The sequence below is a fragment of the Drosophila obscura genome, unplaced genomic scaffold, assembly GCF_018151105.1.
Source record: "Drosophila obscura isolate BZ-5 IFL unplaced genomic scaffold, ASM1815110v1 contig_150, whole genome shotgun sequence".
NCBI classification, from domain to species: Eukaryota; Metazoa; Arthropoda; class Insecta; order Diptera; family Drosophilidae; genus Drosophila; species Drosophila obscura.
The window spans coordinates 7,029,218-7,048,724 of record NW_024542736.1 but is presented as its reverse complement, the minus strand read 5'-3'; the positions used below and the strand labels follow the sequence as shown (position 1 = coordinate 7,048,724).

The window sequence follows — 19,507 nt, the reverse complement described above, 5'->3', positions numbered from 1 at the left end:
ACACGCACATTGGCACATTGAAATAACAAAAAAAAAAAAAAATCACAGAAAATTAAACCGAAATTTAAAACAAAATTGAAATTACCTTACAGCTAAAAGAACCCCCCCGCACCAAGCGTCCCCCCCCTTCACAAACACCACCTTTAAAAACCACAAAAGAAAAAAAAAAAAAAAAAAAGAGAACTGGAATTTGCTCATATAAACAAATATGTAATTAAATATAATAAAAAGACAAAGAAAAAGAAAATATATATAAATATAAATGTATAAATATATATTTATATGTGCCAAAGTATAGCTAAAAATCTGTTGCAACATTGAAGTACTAAAACGAAAGTTCCCACCCACCCCACCACACATCAATGAAATAAATAATATATCATTATGTATGATGAGAACTTGTATTATAAAAGTATCGAAAACCAAATGCCAGACTTATATGATAAGACCACCAAAAAAAAAAAACCAAACCAAACAAAAACAAAAAACAAAATTGTTGATGCCACAAAATGACACGAATACAAAAGTTGATTTTACCTTGATTTACATTTAGTTTACATTTATGATTTATTCCCCAAAAACCGTTTCACTGTTGATTGATTGATTGATTGGCTTTGATGCAAAAAGTACAATTAATTTAGCTGAATTGTTATTCTTTAGAGCTATAATGTCCTGCAGAACCACAAACGAATATCGATGCCGCCCCCTAGCTTTAAGACCAGCCTTGATTTAACTTGAGTTTATTCTTTTTCCAGTTTACAATAGATTGCCAAAAACCAAAACCAAATCACACACCACAATATTAGATTAAGACTCTTGATTTGTTTCCTCCTTGCCTTCCACCTGCCCACTAGCCACTAGCCACCACCCTGCCACCGAGCGATCTTGTAAATTATGATTTCCACAGCCGCAGCCTCAGCCTCTCAAGTTCAATGCCACACCAAACCAAACCAAACCAAACCCAACCCAACCACCTGTCATTGTCAATGCCGTTTCACTTGAATTGAGTTTTTTTCTTTCCGTTCTTACCGTTATGTTCTGCCCCGTACACTGCCCAATACAACCGTACACGCAAATCGTTTGTTCCGATATCGAAAAACAAAACAAAACAAAAACCCAACAAAAAGAACCAACTCTTGTAGCTGTCTGTTGTTCCATTTGTTTTGCATAACCCACACACACACAGACATACTGCCTATATATAATATATATATGGATAGTATATATTTATATAGTTAGCCACACACACGCACACAAACATAGATACATTCATACATACAAATCTTATATACCCGAGTTTCTTGCGTACTTCCTCCTATTCTGGCTACTTAGTTGAACCTTAGTTGAACACCCTAGACACACACACACACAGACAAATTGACCTTAGCCCCACTGTGCGCATGGAATGCAAGGGAATCGCGATAGCCCCCCCAGATCCTCCACCGTCCACCGATCCCACTCCCACCCCCACAGTGATGACGCCTAATATGAAACAAGCAAATGTTTGCAGGTCGCGTTAAGTGTTTTAACAATCCGCGACAGCTCCAGCTCGATCACGATCGGGCCAGGGAGCCGGATCAGCAGCAGCACCAACAGCAGCAGCAGGAGCAGGAGGAGGCTGCCGACGAGGTGGATGTCGACCGAGACATGGACCTTGATGAAGAGCAGGAGCAGATCGAACCGGAGGAGGCGGAGGATCAAGTCTCCGCCGTGGCAGTGGCAGCAGCAGCTGCAGCTGCTTACCATGCCACGCCGCCGAAATATAGGCGTGCGGTGGTCTATGCCCCGCCACCGCCAGACGAAGAGGGACCCTGCACTGGCTCCGGCTCCGGTTCCGGTTCTGGCTCTGGGTCCGGCTCAGAGATTTACGTGGACAACAACTACAATTGCGAGTACAAGTGCAAGGAGCTGAACATGCGCGCCATCCGCTGCAGCCGCCAGCAGCACCATCTGGCCCACTATGCCCATCCTCATTCACATCCCCACCAGCCGCTGCATCGCTCCCTGGTGGACTGTCCCGCTGAGGCGGCCTATTCGCCGCCCGCCACCAGCAGCAGCAGCCACAGCAGCGGGTACCGCGATCAGGGCGGTTACGGAACGAGCAATGGAACGGGACAGCAGCTGGATCTGTCCAGTCACGGCTACCATGGACAACACGCCCATCCGCCACCGTTGCCGCTGCCACCGCCGCCCAGCCATACCCAGGCCTCGCCGCACTATCAGCCAGCCTCCACATCCGCATCGTCATCCGCACCAGCCTCAGTATCCGCAGCCCCACTGTCGCCCCAGCCCAGCTCCAGCTCGAGCGGATCGAGCTCCTCGGCGGCAGCAGCCGCAGCCGCCGCCGCAGCGGCCAATCGGAGGGATCACAACATCGACTACTCCACGCTGTTCGTGCAGCTGTCGGGTACGCTGCCCACCCTCTATCGGTGCGTGAGCTGCAACAAGATCGTGTCGAATCGGTGGCATCACGCCAACATCCATCGACCCCAGAGCCACGAGTGCCCCGTCTGCGGGCAGAAGTTCACGCGCAGGGACAACATGAAGGCCCATTGCAAGATCAAGCATGCGGACATCAAGGATCGCTTCTTCAGCCACTATGTACATATGTGATCACTTCTCTAGGCCCCCGGTCTCTATCCCCTCTCTCATTAGACGAATCTCTAGGGCGGAAGAAGAGTGAAACAAATCAAAAACAAAAAGGTTTTCAGCACTATCGAAATAATCAAATCAAGAACCGAATACGTAATATACGAATATAAATATATAACTCTAGAGTCTACAGTCTAAAGTCTACAGTCTAGAGACTAGAGTGAGGATGTACATCTTATTAATCTATGCTAATCGTAGTTGATTTCAAGACTTTGAATTATCTATTGTTAAATCGAATGAACCTTTAGACGCTTTTTTAGATCAGTAAACAAAACAAAACAACAAAAAAAGATAGAAACCAAAAAAAAAAGATAAAGATATCACATCACGATATCGAAATATATGAAGTTATGTATACCGAGACCAGTACTCAATGGAGGGAAACTTTGACAAGTATTATATGTAGAATTCCAATCGATTTCCAAGTCAGTTATTATTTTAGCTCTTTAGTTCCGACTCTTAACATGTGCTGTAGTGAATGTTGACTAATGTTTTGTTCGTGTCATTTTGTGCCATATTTTAGCTAATATCTTTCTTCTAGTCCATAGACCATAACGTCCAAATAAAAACGCGGTAAACGAATTAATTATAACAATTACTATTTTTAATTAACTAAAAGAAATGAAATGCATCGCAAGCAACGACGAGACTTGAATACAAAAAGCAATAGCTAACAGGCAGAACTATTTTTGGAGAATCACATCGCTTCTCTTTCAATCTATCTATCACAATTTATGCTGATCAAATTGTTGTGAAAATTAATTAGCCCAAAAATCGGACAGCGCCCGATTCCAAGCCGTTTTGGCCAGAGCCCGCCAAACGATGCATCGGGTCACATCGGGGCACTTGAAATGGGGCGCTCTCTGGTTCCGTATTGGTATCCGTATTCGTATCTTTGGCAAAACACCCACCGATGTTGATTAGAGTTGCAAAACAGATTAAATATCATTATTTATCGAATACTACTCAAAAGGAGTTCAGTGCTTTGCTAAAGAATAAAATCAAACAACAAATCGGAGCAATATGTACTTAAAGCATTAGCTATAGCTAAGCCAATCAAGCAATGAATCCAATTATTGAACACTTCTAAACATACATATATACAAATACGAATACATATATATGAATAATATATATATGACAAGGATAAATCAATCTTTAACATCTTTAACTTTACTTAATAAATCTCTTTCAAATCAAATTCCAGTTCTTTTCATTCAAATAAACAAAAAAAAACAAAAGCAAAAAGAAAGCAACAAAGAAAATTGTTGTTTGCCCCAGACCCTACCCATCCTTAGGTACTAAAACTAAACTACACCCAAAATTGAAACGAAAAATAATACAAAATTAATTGTCCAAACAAATGAAACCCACAACAACAAAACCCCAATTGAATATAAAACAGAAAACATTAAAATTAAAAAAAAAATAATAATACAATTTAAACATCAAGCGCACTGTCTTAACGGTAAGTTGAAATTTCTAAGATCTTCTTAAGCACAAATCCCCGCCCTATAATTTAGTCATACATACAGTCATACGTTACGTAATCTAAGTTACGTATTTACTTTAAATTATTTATTTTTAAAAACGAAAAAGCAACAAATTTAAACAAAAAGAATGAAAAAGAAAAAAAAACAGGAATTGGCCAAACGATTGAAAATTTTATTTAATGTTTTATACTTTTAAATGGAAACACTTGCCTCTTACTCACTCACTCACTCACTCGATCTCTCTCGGTCTCTTTCTCTCTCTCTATCTCGCTCTAGCTATATATTTCCTTCTCTCTCACACACACTATAAAAACTCTGTCTGTCTCTCGATCTTGCTCTATGTTTTACAGTCTATCTCGCTCCGTTCTGTGCGATGTTCAATATTTGTTTTCGTTCTATCAGGCAGGAGGGGTGTTGAATGAAATGTGTTCGATAAACGATAAGTGATAAGCGACTGTCGATTTATTCTCGATGTTCGATGTCCGTTCTTATCGATGTTGCTGCGCTAGATTTTGTGTTCATCCAGAATCAGTCACTTTTACTTACATATATTTGATTATTTGTTTGTCTCATTATTTTGCAATATCTCATCCACGATTTGTTGGCCCCAACCGTCCCTGTCCCTAGTCATTTTCTCTGTCCCTCTCTCTCTGTCTATCTCTCTGACTTATGTACATTCCACACGACAACACCAAACATCACCCCGGAATCCTCTTCGAAAAGAGAAACTAATACGGTTCTTGGGCTCTCTGGACAAAGAAATTAACAAAGAATCTAAATAGAAACCAAATCGAATCGAAACCCACTCATAATCATAAAATACTTTTAAAACAACATACATAGAAAGTTATTTATTTATAGATTCTAGTTATGTGTCCAACACAAATCATTGCATACACATATATATAATTTGGTTTGGGTTCTTCAAAATATATAAAAATCCGTCGTCCCCCCCGTTGAACCCGTAACCCGTACCGATTATTGTAAATAATTTTCCACCAAATATGTGAATACATTTTAAGCAAAACTAGCAGAGAAGTCCCCCACCATTTGGGAGGCGATATGTCATTTGATTTATATCATTATTCTATATATACATACTTAATTTTCTTCCTCCCACCGTTCGAGTGCTGTCAACATTTCTCATGTTCTCAAAATTCACCGAAAAACAAACAAAAAAAAACCAAAAGGAAAAACAAATTTAAATCAAAAATTTCCCTATATATCGATATTTTTTGGGTGTAACAAATTTGATTGCGAAATATTTATGAATTCTTTGATTGAATAACCCCCCCTCCAAGAGAATGGCTTCTCACCCACGAATTAAAAGTTCTTGGCATAATTTTTTTAAATCAATCCACTCCCAAACACATCTCCCCCATCAGCCATCGTCTCCTGTCTCAGGGATATGCAAATTGATTTAATAACACTTTGTTTAAGTTTAATCATTCCTTCCATGGCAAAACAAAAAAAAAAAACAAAAAAAAATTATAAAAAATACGAATCTAATACCAGAAATACCACACACACAAACACACACCACACACACACACCACAGACTATGAAACCATCTAATTATACAGTTTAAGAATTATTATAAAAATGATTTTTCTGTTTCTGTGAATCACCAACAACAACATTGTTTTTCTTCTTCTTTTTTTCTTTGCGCGTTTGAACGAACAAACCAAAAAATAAATAAAAATAATAATAATATAAATACTGAAAACTGAAATGCAATATGCCAAATGACAAATCAAATCAAAACCAAATTCCACAACCTCTGAACAAAAATACCGCAAACAAAAAAAGGCTCGAAGGCCTGGCACATGCGGCTCACCTTCGAGCGACTCTCGGGCGGCTGCAACCTGCATCGTTGCAAGCTTTGCGGCAAGGTCGTCACGCACATACGCAACCACTACCACGTCCACTTCCCCGGCCGCTTCGAGTGCCCGCTGTGCCGGGCCACCTACACGCGCAGCGACAACCTGCGCACCCACTGCAAGTTCAAGCATCCTATGTACAACCCGGACACGCGCAAGTTCGACAATCTGCTGTCGGGCTCCTCGGTGGGGGCACCTTCCACGCCCACCGCCTGTCATCTGGCCGTCGCCTCTCAGGCTGCCATGGCAGCGGCGGCCGCCGCCGCCTTCAATGCAGCGCAACAGCAGCAGCAGCAGCAACAACAGCAGCAGCAACAGCAATCGCAGTCACAATCCCAACAGCAGCAACAGCAACAATCGCCGCATCAGCAACTGCAGCAACATGCCCATGCCCTGGCGCAGCAGCACATGTTGCACCAACAATTGCAGCCGCAGCACCAGCAGCAGCAGCAGCATAACGCGACAAGTGAATGATATAGTCAGTACCATGGCTGGAACTATGGCGCCTGGCGCCTCGATGACACGTCCACGAAGCAACAGCCGCCGCCGCACTTTGCCACAAACAGCAACTATGAGCAACATCAGCGCAAAGCTCAGCCCTTTAACTTTTATGCACGCGACTACTACTTCCAGCAACAGCAACAGCAACTGCAACATCATCAGCTGCAACAAACATCACAAACAACTCTAAGCAATGGCAACATGAGGCAGCAGCAGCATCCACAGCAACAGCAACAACATCTCGAGGAGCAGCCACAGCCGCAGACGATCATCATCGAGGAAAGCGACGACAATGAGGTGGATGAGGAGCAGCGTGGTATGGCCACCAACTGCATGCGGCAGAATTTCAATCAGTATATGGCCCAGATGAAGCAGTTTGCACCCTGCCAAACGGCTGGCGGGGCAGATCCTCATGAGGCGATTGAGACATTGTGCAATAGCAGCAGCAGCAGCAAAAGCAACAGTAACAGCAACAACGCAACAAATGCCAATCAAACGGAAGCTACTACAACTACTACTAATAGTAACGATAATGCTAATAATAATAATAATAATAATCAGAGTTATGCTAACAATACTAGGAACTACAACAAAAGGCAGCCGGCCCCGTGAGCACAGCAACAGCAACAGAAACAGCAACCAATTGATACTCAAAATACATAAGAAAAATCGAACAGAAATCTGAATGAATGTTGACCATGCAAATTGTTGAATGGTAAGCCAAATTTATTTGTCAATTATGTAAGCGAAACGCAAAGGAATGAACAGTAAAGGAAAGGAATGGAAAGCAGAGGAAAGGAAAGGAATCTAAAGCTGATCTGTGTAGGAGGCGACACATTGTAATGGTTTCAACTAGACACGGATGTTGCAGTCACCCACAAAACACACACAACACCTAAAGAAAGAAACAAAACAAAAAAAACACCCCAAATGTTGTATGTACTCGTATTGTACACAAGAGTACGGGTACGAGTACGAGTATCGTAAGAATATTTATGCATAAACCAATTGTAATTGTAACGTCTTGTTCGTGGGGCAAGCAAAAGGGTTTCCAAGGTAGCCAAGGCAGCAGGGAGGGAGGGGTTGAGAACAGCTATTAGAGATGAACAAAAGAAAGAAAGAAAAATAAACATTTTTATTCGAAGCACTCAAATATTAAACTAAACTTAATCTAAATGTATTTCAAGATCTACTCATACGTATATATGGAATTAGAAATTTACGGATTACTAACTGTAATTGTTGGACCTGTCAGACTCTTGTGCCAAAATTATTTTTCTTGGTGTTTTAGGGCCAACTCCTTTGGCTGCACCTCTCTTCGCACCTGTTTGTTGTTGCATTTAACACTGATATGTGCACCCACCCTCCACACACACATAGACATACAATAGCCACCCCCATATTAGACTCTCAGCCCACTAACCCACCCACCTGGAAATCACTCCGATACGTACTCTGAGCCATCGGAGTGGAGACGAACCATTGAAGACATTTTACATACTCGTACAAGAGATTTTTGTGCTGCTAACCATCTAACTGTTTTTATATATAGAAATATACGATCTTAGCCAATACACACACACACATACACACATATAAAGAGAACTGTAAAATAGAATGAAATGGAAACGGAAGTGGAAATGGAATTTAATCGATATTTAAATGAAACTTATCTGCAAAGATTTATCTACTACGATGTACAAATCTGTGCGTTTGATCCGTGTTAGTTGGACTTTGAAGACATGAATTAGAGCAATAGAGCCCTAATCTTAGACAAGCAGTTTTAAACTAAACTAATTCATTGATTATAAATGCTAAAACTAATGTTAATTTATTTATAACAAGCCACCCAATAACCCCACTGAGAGTGTGTGCGAATGAGTCTCAAACTGGGCGACAGCTGATCGATCCAATCTGTTGTATTATACGAGTAGTAGTTAGCGATGATTATGATGATGATGATGATGGTCCAGATCCAGCTTAAGCTTTCGTGCATGTGGCCGGCCGAGTTTGTTATCCAGTCTATACGATATACACAGACATACAGAACTACGAGTTAGGTTAGGTTTTTGACAAACTCATCTTACCGTGTAAATATGATTGATGATTCTCCCATGATTTCTGCTAGTTAATGTATATTTAAATTCACGTGTTTTTTTTTTGTAATTTGTTGTTGTACATTGATTGCCAAATCCCCGATATTGGTGCGCGCACACACACACACACACCCCCACACACACACCCACACACAAACAAACACACACATGCATACAAACAAACAAACATCTAATTGCCTAAAGAATTAATGCATAAATATATTAAATATATATAGTTTATATATATATACATATATATATATATTATACACACATATTCATAATATTTATTTGTTCTACTTCTTAACATGAAATGTTTAGTAATTATGTATATTATTAATAATGCTACATCAAATACTGCCCCCGACTTAATGTTTGTTTAATGTTTATTTTTAACGCTGTTATGTTAAACAACAAAAATTTAAGAAATTTATCTATATATGATGTGATAACTATAGTAAAACTAAACATACGCACACCCACAAAAACACACACACACACTCACACACACATTTTACAAATTGAAATTATGTTAATTAAGCTGGAGAATTGATGCAGAAGTTTTTTTAAAAAACGTTCGTTAAGTAAATATAATCTATAATTTGTGTGGTATGCAAAATGGTGCTAAATCCAAATATACTTTAAATGCGCGGAGACGGAATGAGACGACGACGAAGGAACGATAAAGTATACCCCAAGAAAGGTTAGATGGAAGGAAGGAAGGAAGCGTGTAATATTAGTAGTAGGAGACAGCAGTGGGAGACATCCAGGCAGCTATCTCTGAATCGTATCGTATGTGCAATATGACTAGTTTTCGTTTAAGGTGCAAGAAATATATAAGAGAGAATAGAAACCACACGCAAAAGCAAACCATTTGACTTATGAAAAAAAACCCATTTAAAATAAAACAAAACAACAACAAAAAGAAGAGATATAATTGTATATATACAGCGGTAAGCGGTGCTTACTCCATGCATATGTAGAGTATGGGGGAGGATGCATAAGTGCATGGTGTAAACGCCGCTTGAACACTAAATAAATGTTAGCATATCACCATGAATATGATTATAAATAAATATACATCTGATTAGAAGAGGAACCAGACCAGAAGGCAGAATGGCAGCTAGTTAAAGAGAACTTTTCGCTACAGTTTCTGTGTCTATTTACAATAAATGTCATAAAGCTTAACAAATTATCAATCACACAGAGAACACAGCCACCTACACCCCCACACACATCAAATTAAATCACACACTAGCATATTTATTTCGGAGACCCCCCTGAAACATTTTGAATCCTCTCTTTCTTTGATTTTCTTTTGATTTCGATTTAGAACTTGACTTTGATTTCGTTTAAACAATTTTAATAGCATTTTGCAGTCGATGAAGAGTTGTTCGAAAACCCTTAATTTTAATGACGTGCTAGTTTCAATGTAAAACCTAGTTTAATCTAATTTTTGTATTAATAAATGCAATACAAACTATTTTTAGTTTTATTTATATACAACAAGAACAGCAGCCGCAGCAGCAGTAGCAACAACAAAATATAAAAACAAAGCGAAAACGCAAAAAAAAAAAAACAAAAAAATGATATCAGATTAATTAACGTTAAGCAAATTGAAGCAAGTCCAGAGAATGCTTGCAGCATTTGTTACAATTTATACATAAATATATATTACAATATTTTTTAAAACGATTTTTAATAAACATTCTATCCATTATGGCAGCCTTTCAATGAAAGAAATTGAAATTGAATTACTAAACCCAGAATAAAACATAATAATAAAAAAAAACATACAATATTTAACTGAAGAACAGTCAGATGAACCAATCACAACTACATACATACATACATGTAATACACACACACACACTCACACACTGACACTGACACACCCAACAGACAGACAGACAGAACACACGAGAAGAATAAAACATAACATAAATGAAATGAAATGAAACAAATTCAAAACTAAATCAAATAAATTGAATTTTATGGAAACAAAACGAAATGGTGATCACTTTTTCTTTATTATTTTTGATCCTCTGACTCCGAATCCTGTTTGTGCTGTGCGCTTTGAATTGTGCTTCCAAATATGTTAGGGGTGCCCATGAAAAGTCGAACCTAGAGTCTAAGAATATACATATATATGCCAATAGACACTCACATGCACATATATCTACACACACACACACAAATACACAAGCGCGAAAAACGCACACACACACACACATACACAGAAAATTTTCAAACCTCGGCCCAATTTCCTGTTTTTTTTTTTAATTTTTTTTTTAATTTGAATTTGTTAACCTCTTTTTTAACTTTTACGAATATCTTACTTTTATCAACTTAATATATATACTATATGTAGATTTATTATGTATGCATATTTTACTTTGAGTTTCAGCCCAAAATTTGGTTAAGTTTAAGCCAAACGATTCTTCGCACAAACGAGTTACACCCAAAAAAAAAAAATAAAATAGGAGTTAAAATAAATGAAATAAATGTGCGAAAGAGAAGACCACAAAGAACAGTAACGACCTTACCGAATTTGTTCTACTCGTACAAGAATTGTTTGTTACCCTTTGTGCTACAAATATACATATAATTTTACATATAAACAGAATAAATCATAAATATATCAAAACACCTCTATGTATGCGCCGATTGTGACTAATTTCATTTGTATACAATTTAAAAATAACTGAATATGAAAACCAACTAAAAAGGATTCCTCAGGAACAAACGGAGGCATTTTTATAAGTTAATTAGCAAAAAAACAACAAAAAAAACCAAAAAACAGTGCGTATAAAAACTATCCAACAGTTGGACAAATCTAGAGATAATAGAGACAATAATTTGTGTTTGATCAAATAAACCCATAAAATCAAAGAACCCTGTTCCCAACAACTGTTGCCTACTTTTTCAGCGCACTGTTTGTCCATGCATACAGACAATTAATATAAATGCTTAATATTAAAAGGAAGCCTTAATTAAATGAGGTAAATTATGAATTATATATAAAAACGAAGAGATTATTTCACTTGCACGCTGGAATATGATGAGGTGACTCTGAACTGCTCCAATACAACCGATAGGACCTAAGATCCGAAGCGAAAGGTTCATGAGTTTCCCCGTAATTTGTGTTCTGTTAGCCACCATCTGTTACCACATATATAATTGTATATTTTTCCGTTGACTTAAGTTGCTTGATCGTAGTTATACCCATTTGTTTGAGTTTATTTTTTTTAGTATTTTATTTAGTTTGATATTTTTTTATTTTGCCGCCTAAGTATATTACTTTTTTTTTGCTCACAAAAGGGAAATCTTTTTATCTCTGTTATATGCCATATGTCCCTCTCTGTCTACCTACCAGTCTGTCTCTCTCGCTCTATCTCTCTCTCTCTCTCTTTTACACACTCACTCTCACACTCTCCTATCTCTGTCTATTATACGTACAACCAAAAATTGAAACCAAAAAAAAAATATCAACAAAAAAAAAACCGAAATCTATTTCTCTGGGCTGATTTTCGTCCCGCTCGACGGGCTGTTGTGTGTCTGTTCTTCTCTTTCTCGTTCTCGACCACAGGCACCAGCGCACGGAACCACCTCTCGACAACGCTCTCGACCTCCTCGTCGGCCTCGCCGCCGCCGGCCGTCTTCGGCATGCACCTGTCGGCGGCCCTCAAGAGCGAGTACCATCCGCTGCACTACATACGCGCCGCCGGCAATGGCCACAGCAATCCCGCCGGCACGCCGCCCGCGCACGGATACAACGCGGCCCAAGCTGCGGCTGCCGCTTTGGGAGGCGCCTCGACACCCACCGGCGCCGGCGGTGCTGGCGGCCACAATTCACATCACACCATGTCCTATCACAACATGTTCACCCCGTCCCGCGATCCCGGAACGATGTGGCGCTGCCGCTCGTGCGGCAAGGAGGTGACCAATCGCTGGCATCACTTCCATTCTCACACCGCCCAGCGGTCCATGTGCCCGTACTGCCCGGCCACTTACAGTCGGATCGACACGTTGCGTTCGCACCTGCGCGTCAAGCATCCGGATCGCCTGCTCAAGCTGAATTCGTCCATTTAAGGGCGTGGCCGGGGCCACCATCCGGGCCAAACTAACAACTACCAACAGCACCAACAGCGCCACCATCACCCCCAGGAACGACAACGGCAACATCAGCAGCAGCAACAACAGCAGCAACAGGATTACTACAACAGCATCTATAGATACAGATTCAAACAGAGCGAAAGATTCGTATAGATTCGGCTGCTCCTACAAAGTATATAGGATGTCATTTTTCCGAGAATTCTTTCAATTCGTTAGAGGATCTTCTTGCATTTAGTCGTCTGTATATGGCCCCAGACCCCATCCGAGCTACCCAAGCAATAACCCAAACTAGTAGAACCGAAGATGCTAAAACTTAATCCTTTGGCAGGCCAACAGCCGCGCAACGCATAAACATTATAATGATAATGATAATGCTAACACTAACAATAGCTATTGATTAACTTTTGAAAGATTGTCCCCCTAACATGATCCCATCAACTTATATATATATATATATACTTATATATACATAGATACAAATACCAGGCTATATAAATGTGTATAACTAAACAAAATCAGGCACTACATCAACCAGGAAAGGTTTCAGTTGCTAACTAAGGGAGGGAGTTGCCCAAACTACGTGGGGATAGAACACAAACAGTTCAAGTAGAATGGATGTAACAATTTTTCTAATGCTACAACAAACCAACTTTAAGGTTTCTAAATGTTGTTTCCTAAATACAAGTAGTAACTAAATATTAAAATGATGATTACAAATGAAGCGAAGTCGAAGTCGAAGCAGCGAAAACACTAGGTTGATGTTGATTCAGTTGGTGTAACTTTTGTTGGAGAGTGCCAGCAGATACCCAACTACGACAGTCACCCACAACTACTACTACTCATATAAAGGTCACATTAGAGCTTAGTTTATCTTACTAAATACGATTAAATGTAATTTTACCAATATGTTCTGCGGAGTATGCGATGGGGCTACTCAACCAACTACAAAGAAATTTTCATATACCTCAAATGCATTTCAGTTTTATTGTTGATTGCTTAATTTTAATATCTATGTAATCGTTAGCACTTATAAACCTACACCTACCCCGTATACATACATACATACATATTATTTCAATCTTTTCCGATTGTCTAGCAAATAGGTTCTCCAAAGTTATCCTCTGTTTTTTTTTTTATTTTATTATTTTCTGTTGTGTTCCCCTCAAATTTTTGATTTTGTCGTGTCCGTTAAGTTTAAGTTCTATAGGCTTAGGTTGAACCACTTGAACCACCTCACTTTTTTGTTGTTAAGCTTTGTTTATATTTATGGTCAAATGTTTATTTAGTTAAAGTACACAAGAATATATAAATGAGAAAGGAAATTAGTTGATTAAATGGAAGCTAAATGAGTAAAACAAAAATTCATATCACAAATCCAAAAAAACTAAACAACAAAAAAAATATGAAAAAAAAACACTATAAAAATTATGTTTTAGAATTCTTTAACTGTCTGCTCAATTGGTACAAAATTGGAAAGTTTTCGTTGTAATTTTCAATTTATATTAAACGATTTCCTGGCTTCTTGGATACCACCATTAACCAAACGTCCCCGCAGAGACGGCAAAAGTAATTAATTTTAAACATTTTGTGATAGGCAAAATTATGTTTCGACACAAAATAAATAGGCAAGAAACAAGCTATAATAAAACAAAATAACATATAAAATTCAATGTGATATTTTCGGCACAAAACTTTACATAAAGAAATCAACAACAAAAAATAATGCAAAAGCAAAACAAAACAAAAAAAAAAAAGAATTAAAATATCGCAAGGGAGAGGCAGGCAACATTTTGGCTAAGGTTGCTGCCACCTCTCGGTGCACATTTATTTAGGAAAAAGATTTTTGTTATAGATTTATTCAAAATTGTTATCTTTCGGTCCAAAGCACAAAATGTATAAAATTATTTCTAGTTAACCCCTTACACCTAAAATTTACTTTTACCCTTAACTTTAGCCCTTACATTTTACATACTTGATTTCCTAATTTTAAGTTCCGTGCTCTGTTTCGTTGTACTCGTATGCATGTGTGTGTGTGTACTATATATATTTGTGAGTAAATACGAGTATATATATGTATATGTATGCGCAAGATGATAATTTTATTTAGTTTTACGTTGATTTAGTTGCGACACTTTAAGCCAATAAACTACAGAGAAACACACACAAAAAAACAGAAACAGAATCACCCACAAAAACAGCACAGATGTTAAGGCAAATCACTACTACACACAGATTTATGTACCAAAAATGTAATAAATATGAAATTATATAAAAAAACAAAAACCAACAAAAATCACAAAAAAAAAATAAGAAGAAACCAGCAGAAACCAAATGAAAAAAATTACATTCTAGACTCTAGAGAATGCTTAGAGGAGAGGAGTGTAGCTGGATTTTTTTTTTAAATCTTTATCCCCTCTACATACCCGTAAGCATACATATATCGAACACAAAGTATTTTTATACATCATTGTAATCGGCTAATTGAGGGCAAAGCTCCGGCGGTTGGAGTTGGAGTGTGCTGAAGAGCTGGGTCTGGACCAGAGGGTTGCTCTGTGGATGAGTCCAGGACCTGGTCGCCCAGTCCTGTTCCACCACCATCATGCATCACAGGGAACCGCAACGGACAACGACAACAACAACAAAGAGTTGCAACTATTTTTTTCCGCTCTACACTTAGAAATTCGATTAATCCATATGCAAATAAACAGCCACAATGGTAAATGCGTACAGTGGCAAATATTATCAACACTTTTTCGTCGTCTACCAGTTTAAATAAATCAATCCATAAAGATATACATATATAAACCAATATACATATATATATATATATTTAAACAGGAAAATATGAATATATATATATTTCAATTTATTCAAACTAAAATCAAAATATATAATTCACTAGCAGCATTTAAATGTCAAAACAACCAACAAGTAAAACCAAATAAAAATTTATGATTATTATTATTACCTATATCAATAATACTCGTTTCATGTTTTGGCCCCTTATGACCACGTCCTGTCCTTACTTGGAAGCACAATTCAAATCGTTAGGTTCGCCCTGGATTCGGCAGGGTGATGTCTGGGGTGGGGGGTGGTGGGTGGGCTGTTGGTTGTCGGACAACTTTTCCATTTCATATTTCAGTCGACACACGGTTCAATGGATTGCAATTGCTTTGATTTGATTGAAAGAAGTAAGTAATTTGATGCTTTTTGGTAAGTTAATTCATTCAATTGATTGCAGCTTAAGCCACTGGCATTCGCCATAAATGCCGCACAAAAGGCGTTTTGTATTACAGCAATTACAGGATTTGGCTGACTCTGAAAATGGTAAAGGTAAATGTGAGGGTAACGAATACTTGGTCATGGAAATTACTTAACCGACAACGTGAGGGCTGTCCTTAGGCCATGAAAGGGAAATAAAAATAAATACAGAAGCTCAATATGCTGAGCAACTGATTGAACCAAACCATTTAAAACAAATAAATATCGCAATAGATTTTAAAGTGTTTGCTTTTAATTTTAAAACCCTCTTTAGAGCAATAAAGAAATAACCAGAGAATTCTGTAATGCTTCGTTTATTGTTGGGCTCTGGTCACCCACTTAGATTAGAGTTACATATCGAATGTAGACCGTCCCGCTTCAGTCATCATCGACCACGGTCAAGAGTTCTTTGAAGCTGAAGGGCGTGAATGGATAGCCTGCTCCCGCATAGAACTTGCTCATGAACTCCACCCAGTGCAGACGCAGGGTGTGCAGGAAGGCGGACAGACCCTCCATCATCACCATGATGGCGATGGTGAAGAACTCCCAGACGGCGAAGATAAAGAACAGCGCAATGGCTCCGATGTAGCCCGGAAATTGCAGACCCATCGACAAAACCATAGTCCACAGCACCTCCGAGAGCTCTGCAAGGAATATTATATCGTAAGCCAACTCGGATAAATGTATGCAGGATATGTGACTTACGCGCATGGGCCAGGGACAGAGCCCAGAGACGCAGATAGGAGGCTGTGTGCGAGATGGTACTCAGGATGTACTCGATGGTGTGGATGGCCTGGTGTATCCAGATCTCGCTCATGGGCTCGTCATCCTCCTCGTTATGGCCACCAGACTCGTGGGCCTCGGCCACTTCCGTGATGATAACCTCCTTCCCGGTGACCTCGATCTTCTCCACGATTTCATCGACCTCTACCACAGGTTCAGCGGGCTAAAGAATAGAGTTGATTAACCTCTTCCTATTAAACTCTTCTGCCAATCGCACTCACCCTGTTGCGGCGATGGAACTTGATGTAGAGGGGCTTGCCACAAAGGATCCATGGAATGCAAACGATTGCCAGCGCGAAGAAAATCATTTCAATCTCTTTCTGAATGGGGAACATGTTAACATCGCAGCCCGGCGAAGCCGTTTCGGTCTTGAACAGCACCATATCGATGAACATGATCAGCACGGAGGGGGCACAGCCCGGTGTGTCGGCCAGGACATCGGTGGTCGGGCTGTATTTGATCCACTTGTAGAACATCATGAAGCACATGTAGCCAAACATCAGCAGCAGGAAGAGCACCTGCGGCACGAACTGCAGGAAGATATAGGCATACTTCTTGAAGAACACAAAGTTCTCCACCGACATGCACACGCCGAAGGTCATGTGCAGCACACCAAAGATGATGGATAGCTTCATCTTGTACGTGTTGAGGAAGATGATCTTGTTCGATGCCGACTGCCAGACGGGATCCAGGCCCATGGGGTAGACGCCGCGCGTGGCCACCGAAGGGTTCAACTGCAGCGTCGGATTGGTCAGCACGGTGGTTCGATTGTAGACGTTCACCCAGTGGGAGCCGAACACATTTATCGACTTGGAGAATATGTCGTTGTAGTGGAAGCCCGTGTACATGGCGAACAGCCCCATCAGCAGGATAATGTAGCGTCCCGCAAAGAAGATGTTCCAGATCTCTCCGCCCCGCTTCTTCATGAGGCGTGTCTCGTCCAGGACCATCCACAGGCCCAGAAGGAACAGAATGGTGCCGTGGCCCATGTCGCCGAACATCACCGCGAACAGGAACGGGAAGGTGATGCAGGTGTACAGGCCGGGGTTCGCCTCCCGGTAGCTGCTTATGCCGTAGGCGTCGATCAGGTTCTGGAAGCCGCGCGTGAACTTGTTTAGCCTGTAGTAGGTGGGCGGCTCCTTCTTGGTGTCCAGCACGTTGATAAACGAGGGAACGGTGCTGCCCACGATGGCTGATCCTGCGGCGAGGGCCGTCTCCACCAGCTCCAGCTCCCGCTTGGGCACCCAGGCCTCGCCAATCAGGCACTTGCTGCCCAGATCCACATTGAACTGGTTCAGGGTGTGGTAGATGGCCTTCATTTTCTTGACCATCGCCGACCACTTGGGCAGCTGCTTGCCCACCGCGTTCAGCACGCAGTTGCGGTGGTCCTCCGTCTGGCTGATGATGGCCTTCAGGTCGTCCAGGCGCGTGCGCACACTTTTCACCATCTCCATGCGCTCCGCGTGCGAGCTGGGGCAGGGATACATGTGGGCGTGGAAGCCGGTGCACACCTTGCGAATGCGGGCCTGCAGCTGGTCGCCCTGGAAGAACACCACGAAGACGCTCTTGTGCAGGACACTGCCCGTGCGAGGGTCCTTCAGGGGCACGTCCACCTCTGCGCGGCGCACGAAAACGTTGCCGCGGGAGATGCGCCAGAGCATGCGCTCGAAGGCGTACTCCCTCTCCCGATTGATGACGCCGGCCACGAAACCCAAGTGTCCATTGGTCTGCTCCGGATCCCGGTGGGTGCCGCGCTTGTTCTGGTCAAAGTTGTGCGACTCCTGGTTCGAGAAGAACTGGTCTGTCCGTTCCAGCACTTGAATCATCTCCGTCAGCTCCAGGTAGTTGGTCTGCAGGCTGATGTCGTTGGCGGCCAGCTCAATTATCTCCGTCTCCGTCTTCTCCAGGTGCGCCTCCAGCTCGATTATGTCGCGGGGCTTTGGCGCGGGCGGGAAATCGTCCATCAGGTCGAGCACCTTGTGCCCGTCCTTGTCCAGCTCGGCGGTCACATAGCGGATCTTCCGCTCCAGCTCATCGCAGCGACGCACCTCCCCGATGAATTTCCGCTGCTGGGCGATCACGCCCTTGTTCATCTGTTCAGGAATAGGGAATAAGATCAGTAACCATAAAGGACACTTCATCATTTTCCCGACTTACATCACGAAACTGGGCACAGCCCACCTCGCCGAGCTCGGCAATCGTGTCGTAGGCTGCCTCCGGCTGCAGAAACATCTGGCACAAGGACATCACCTCGCTGCGGAAGATGCTGTCGGTCTCCTGTTTGGAGTCGAAACTCCACCACTTTGACATTTTCACTAATTGTTGCTATCCTTTTTGTTTGTTGGGGCAAATTTCCGGTGCTGGCTCCGCACAGTTGCGACGCAGCTGACGAACTGATCGTCCGGTCAAGTGACTGCCACGTTGAAGGTTCTTCCAGCCGGGCTTATCAGCAGTCGTCAAGTCGCCTGCCTTGCATAATTGTTGGATCAACACACGGGGCCGGGCACACGGTGCATAATTGAGCCATCCATCAAATTTGTGGAACGTCCATCCCCCTGTTGACATGCTTCCCGGCCCCTCACAATGATTCGCAGTCTTTCACTTATCAGCTAATCGATTTTCTAACAATGACACGAAATGTGTCTTACGAATGTTCTATTTGATATTGCGCGATAAAAATGCATTGAATAATGTATAAATATGTGAAAACTTTTAAACAGAGCGA

General features: G+C 41.0%; 2 protein-coding genes across 4 annotated transcripts in view; one reads left to right on the top strand and one right to left on the bottom strand.

Moving 5' to 3' along the window:
- LOC111066930 (sex determination protein fruitless) overlaps nucleotides 1-12,773 on the top strand; it is a 77,247-nt gene extending 64,474 nt beyond the window's left edge. Inside the window, exon 7 of one of the 3 annotated variants that reach the window (XM_041591672.1) lies at nucleotides 12,212-12,773. In XM_041591672.1, coding sequence (XP_041447606.1) covers nucleotides 12,212-12,714 — 503 coding nt within the window. In that variant the 3' untranslated portion in view covers nucleotides 12,715-12,773. Of the gene's footprint in view, nucleotides 1-1,510; nucleotides 2,795-5,954; nucleotides 7,333-12,211 lie in introns of those variants that run through there. The other 2 variants (XM_041591671.1, XM_022355883.2) reach the window with 2 other exon arrangements.
- A 3,524-nt stretch (nucleotides 12,774-16,297) lies between these two features.
- On the bottom strand, nucleotides 16,298-19,143 carry LOC111066931 (V-type proton ATPase 116 kDa subunit a1-like). The gene is made up of 4 exons (XM_022355892.2): nucleotides 18,940-19,143; nucleotides 17,004-18,875; nucleotides 16,705-16,945; nucleotides 16,298-16,643 (listed from the first exon to the last, which is right to left on the bottom strand). Exons 1-4 carry the CDS (start codon nucleotides 19,090-19,092, stop codon nucleotides 16,378-16,380), a joined length of 2,532 nt encoding a protein of 843 aa, XP_022211584.1. The 5' UTR covers nucleotides 19,093-19,143; the 3' UTR covers nucleotides 16,298-16,377.
- Nucleotides 19,144-19,507: the final 364 nt, after the last annotated feature.

Coding starts and splice junctions, on each gene's coding strand:
- LOC111066931 (XM_022355892.2), bottom strand. CDS start 19,092: ATGTCAAAGTGGTGGAGTTTCGACTCCAAACAGGAGACCGACAGCATC. Junction 18,876..18,939: donor GCTGTGCCCAGTTTCGTGAT/GTAAGTCGGGAA, acceptor ATTCCTGAACAG/ATGAACAAGGGCGTGATCGC. Junction 16,644..16,704: donor TCTGTCCCTGGCCCATGCGC/GTAAGTCACATA, acceptor TATTCCTTGCAG/AGCTCTCGGAGGTGCTGTGG.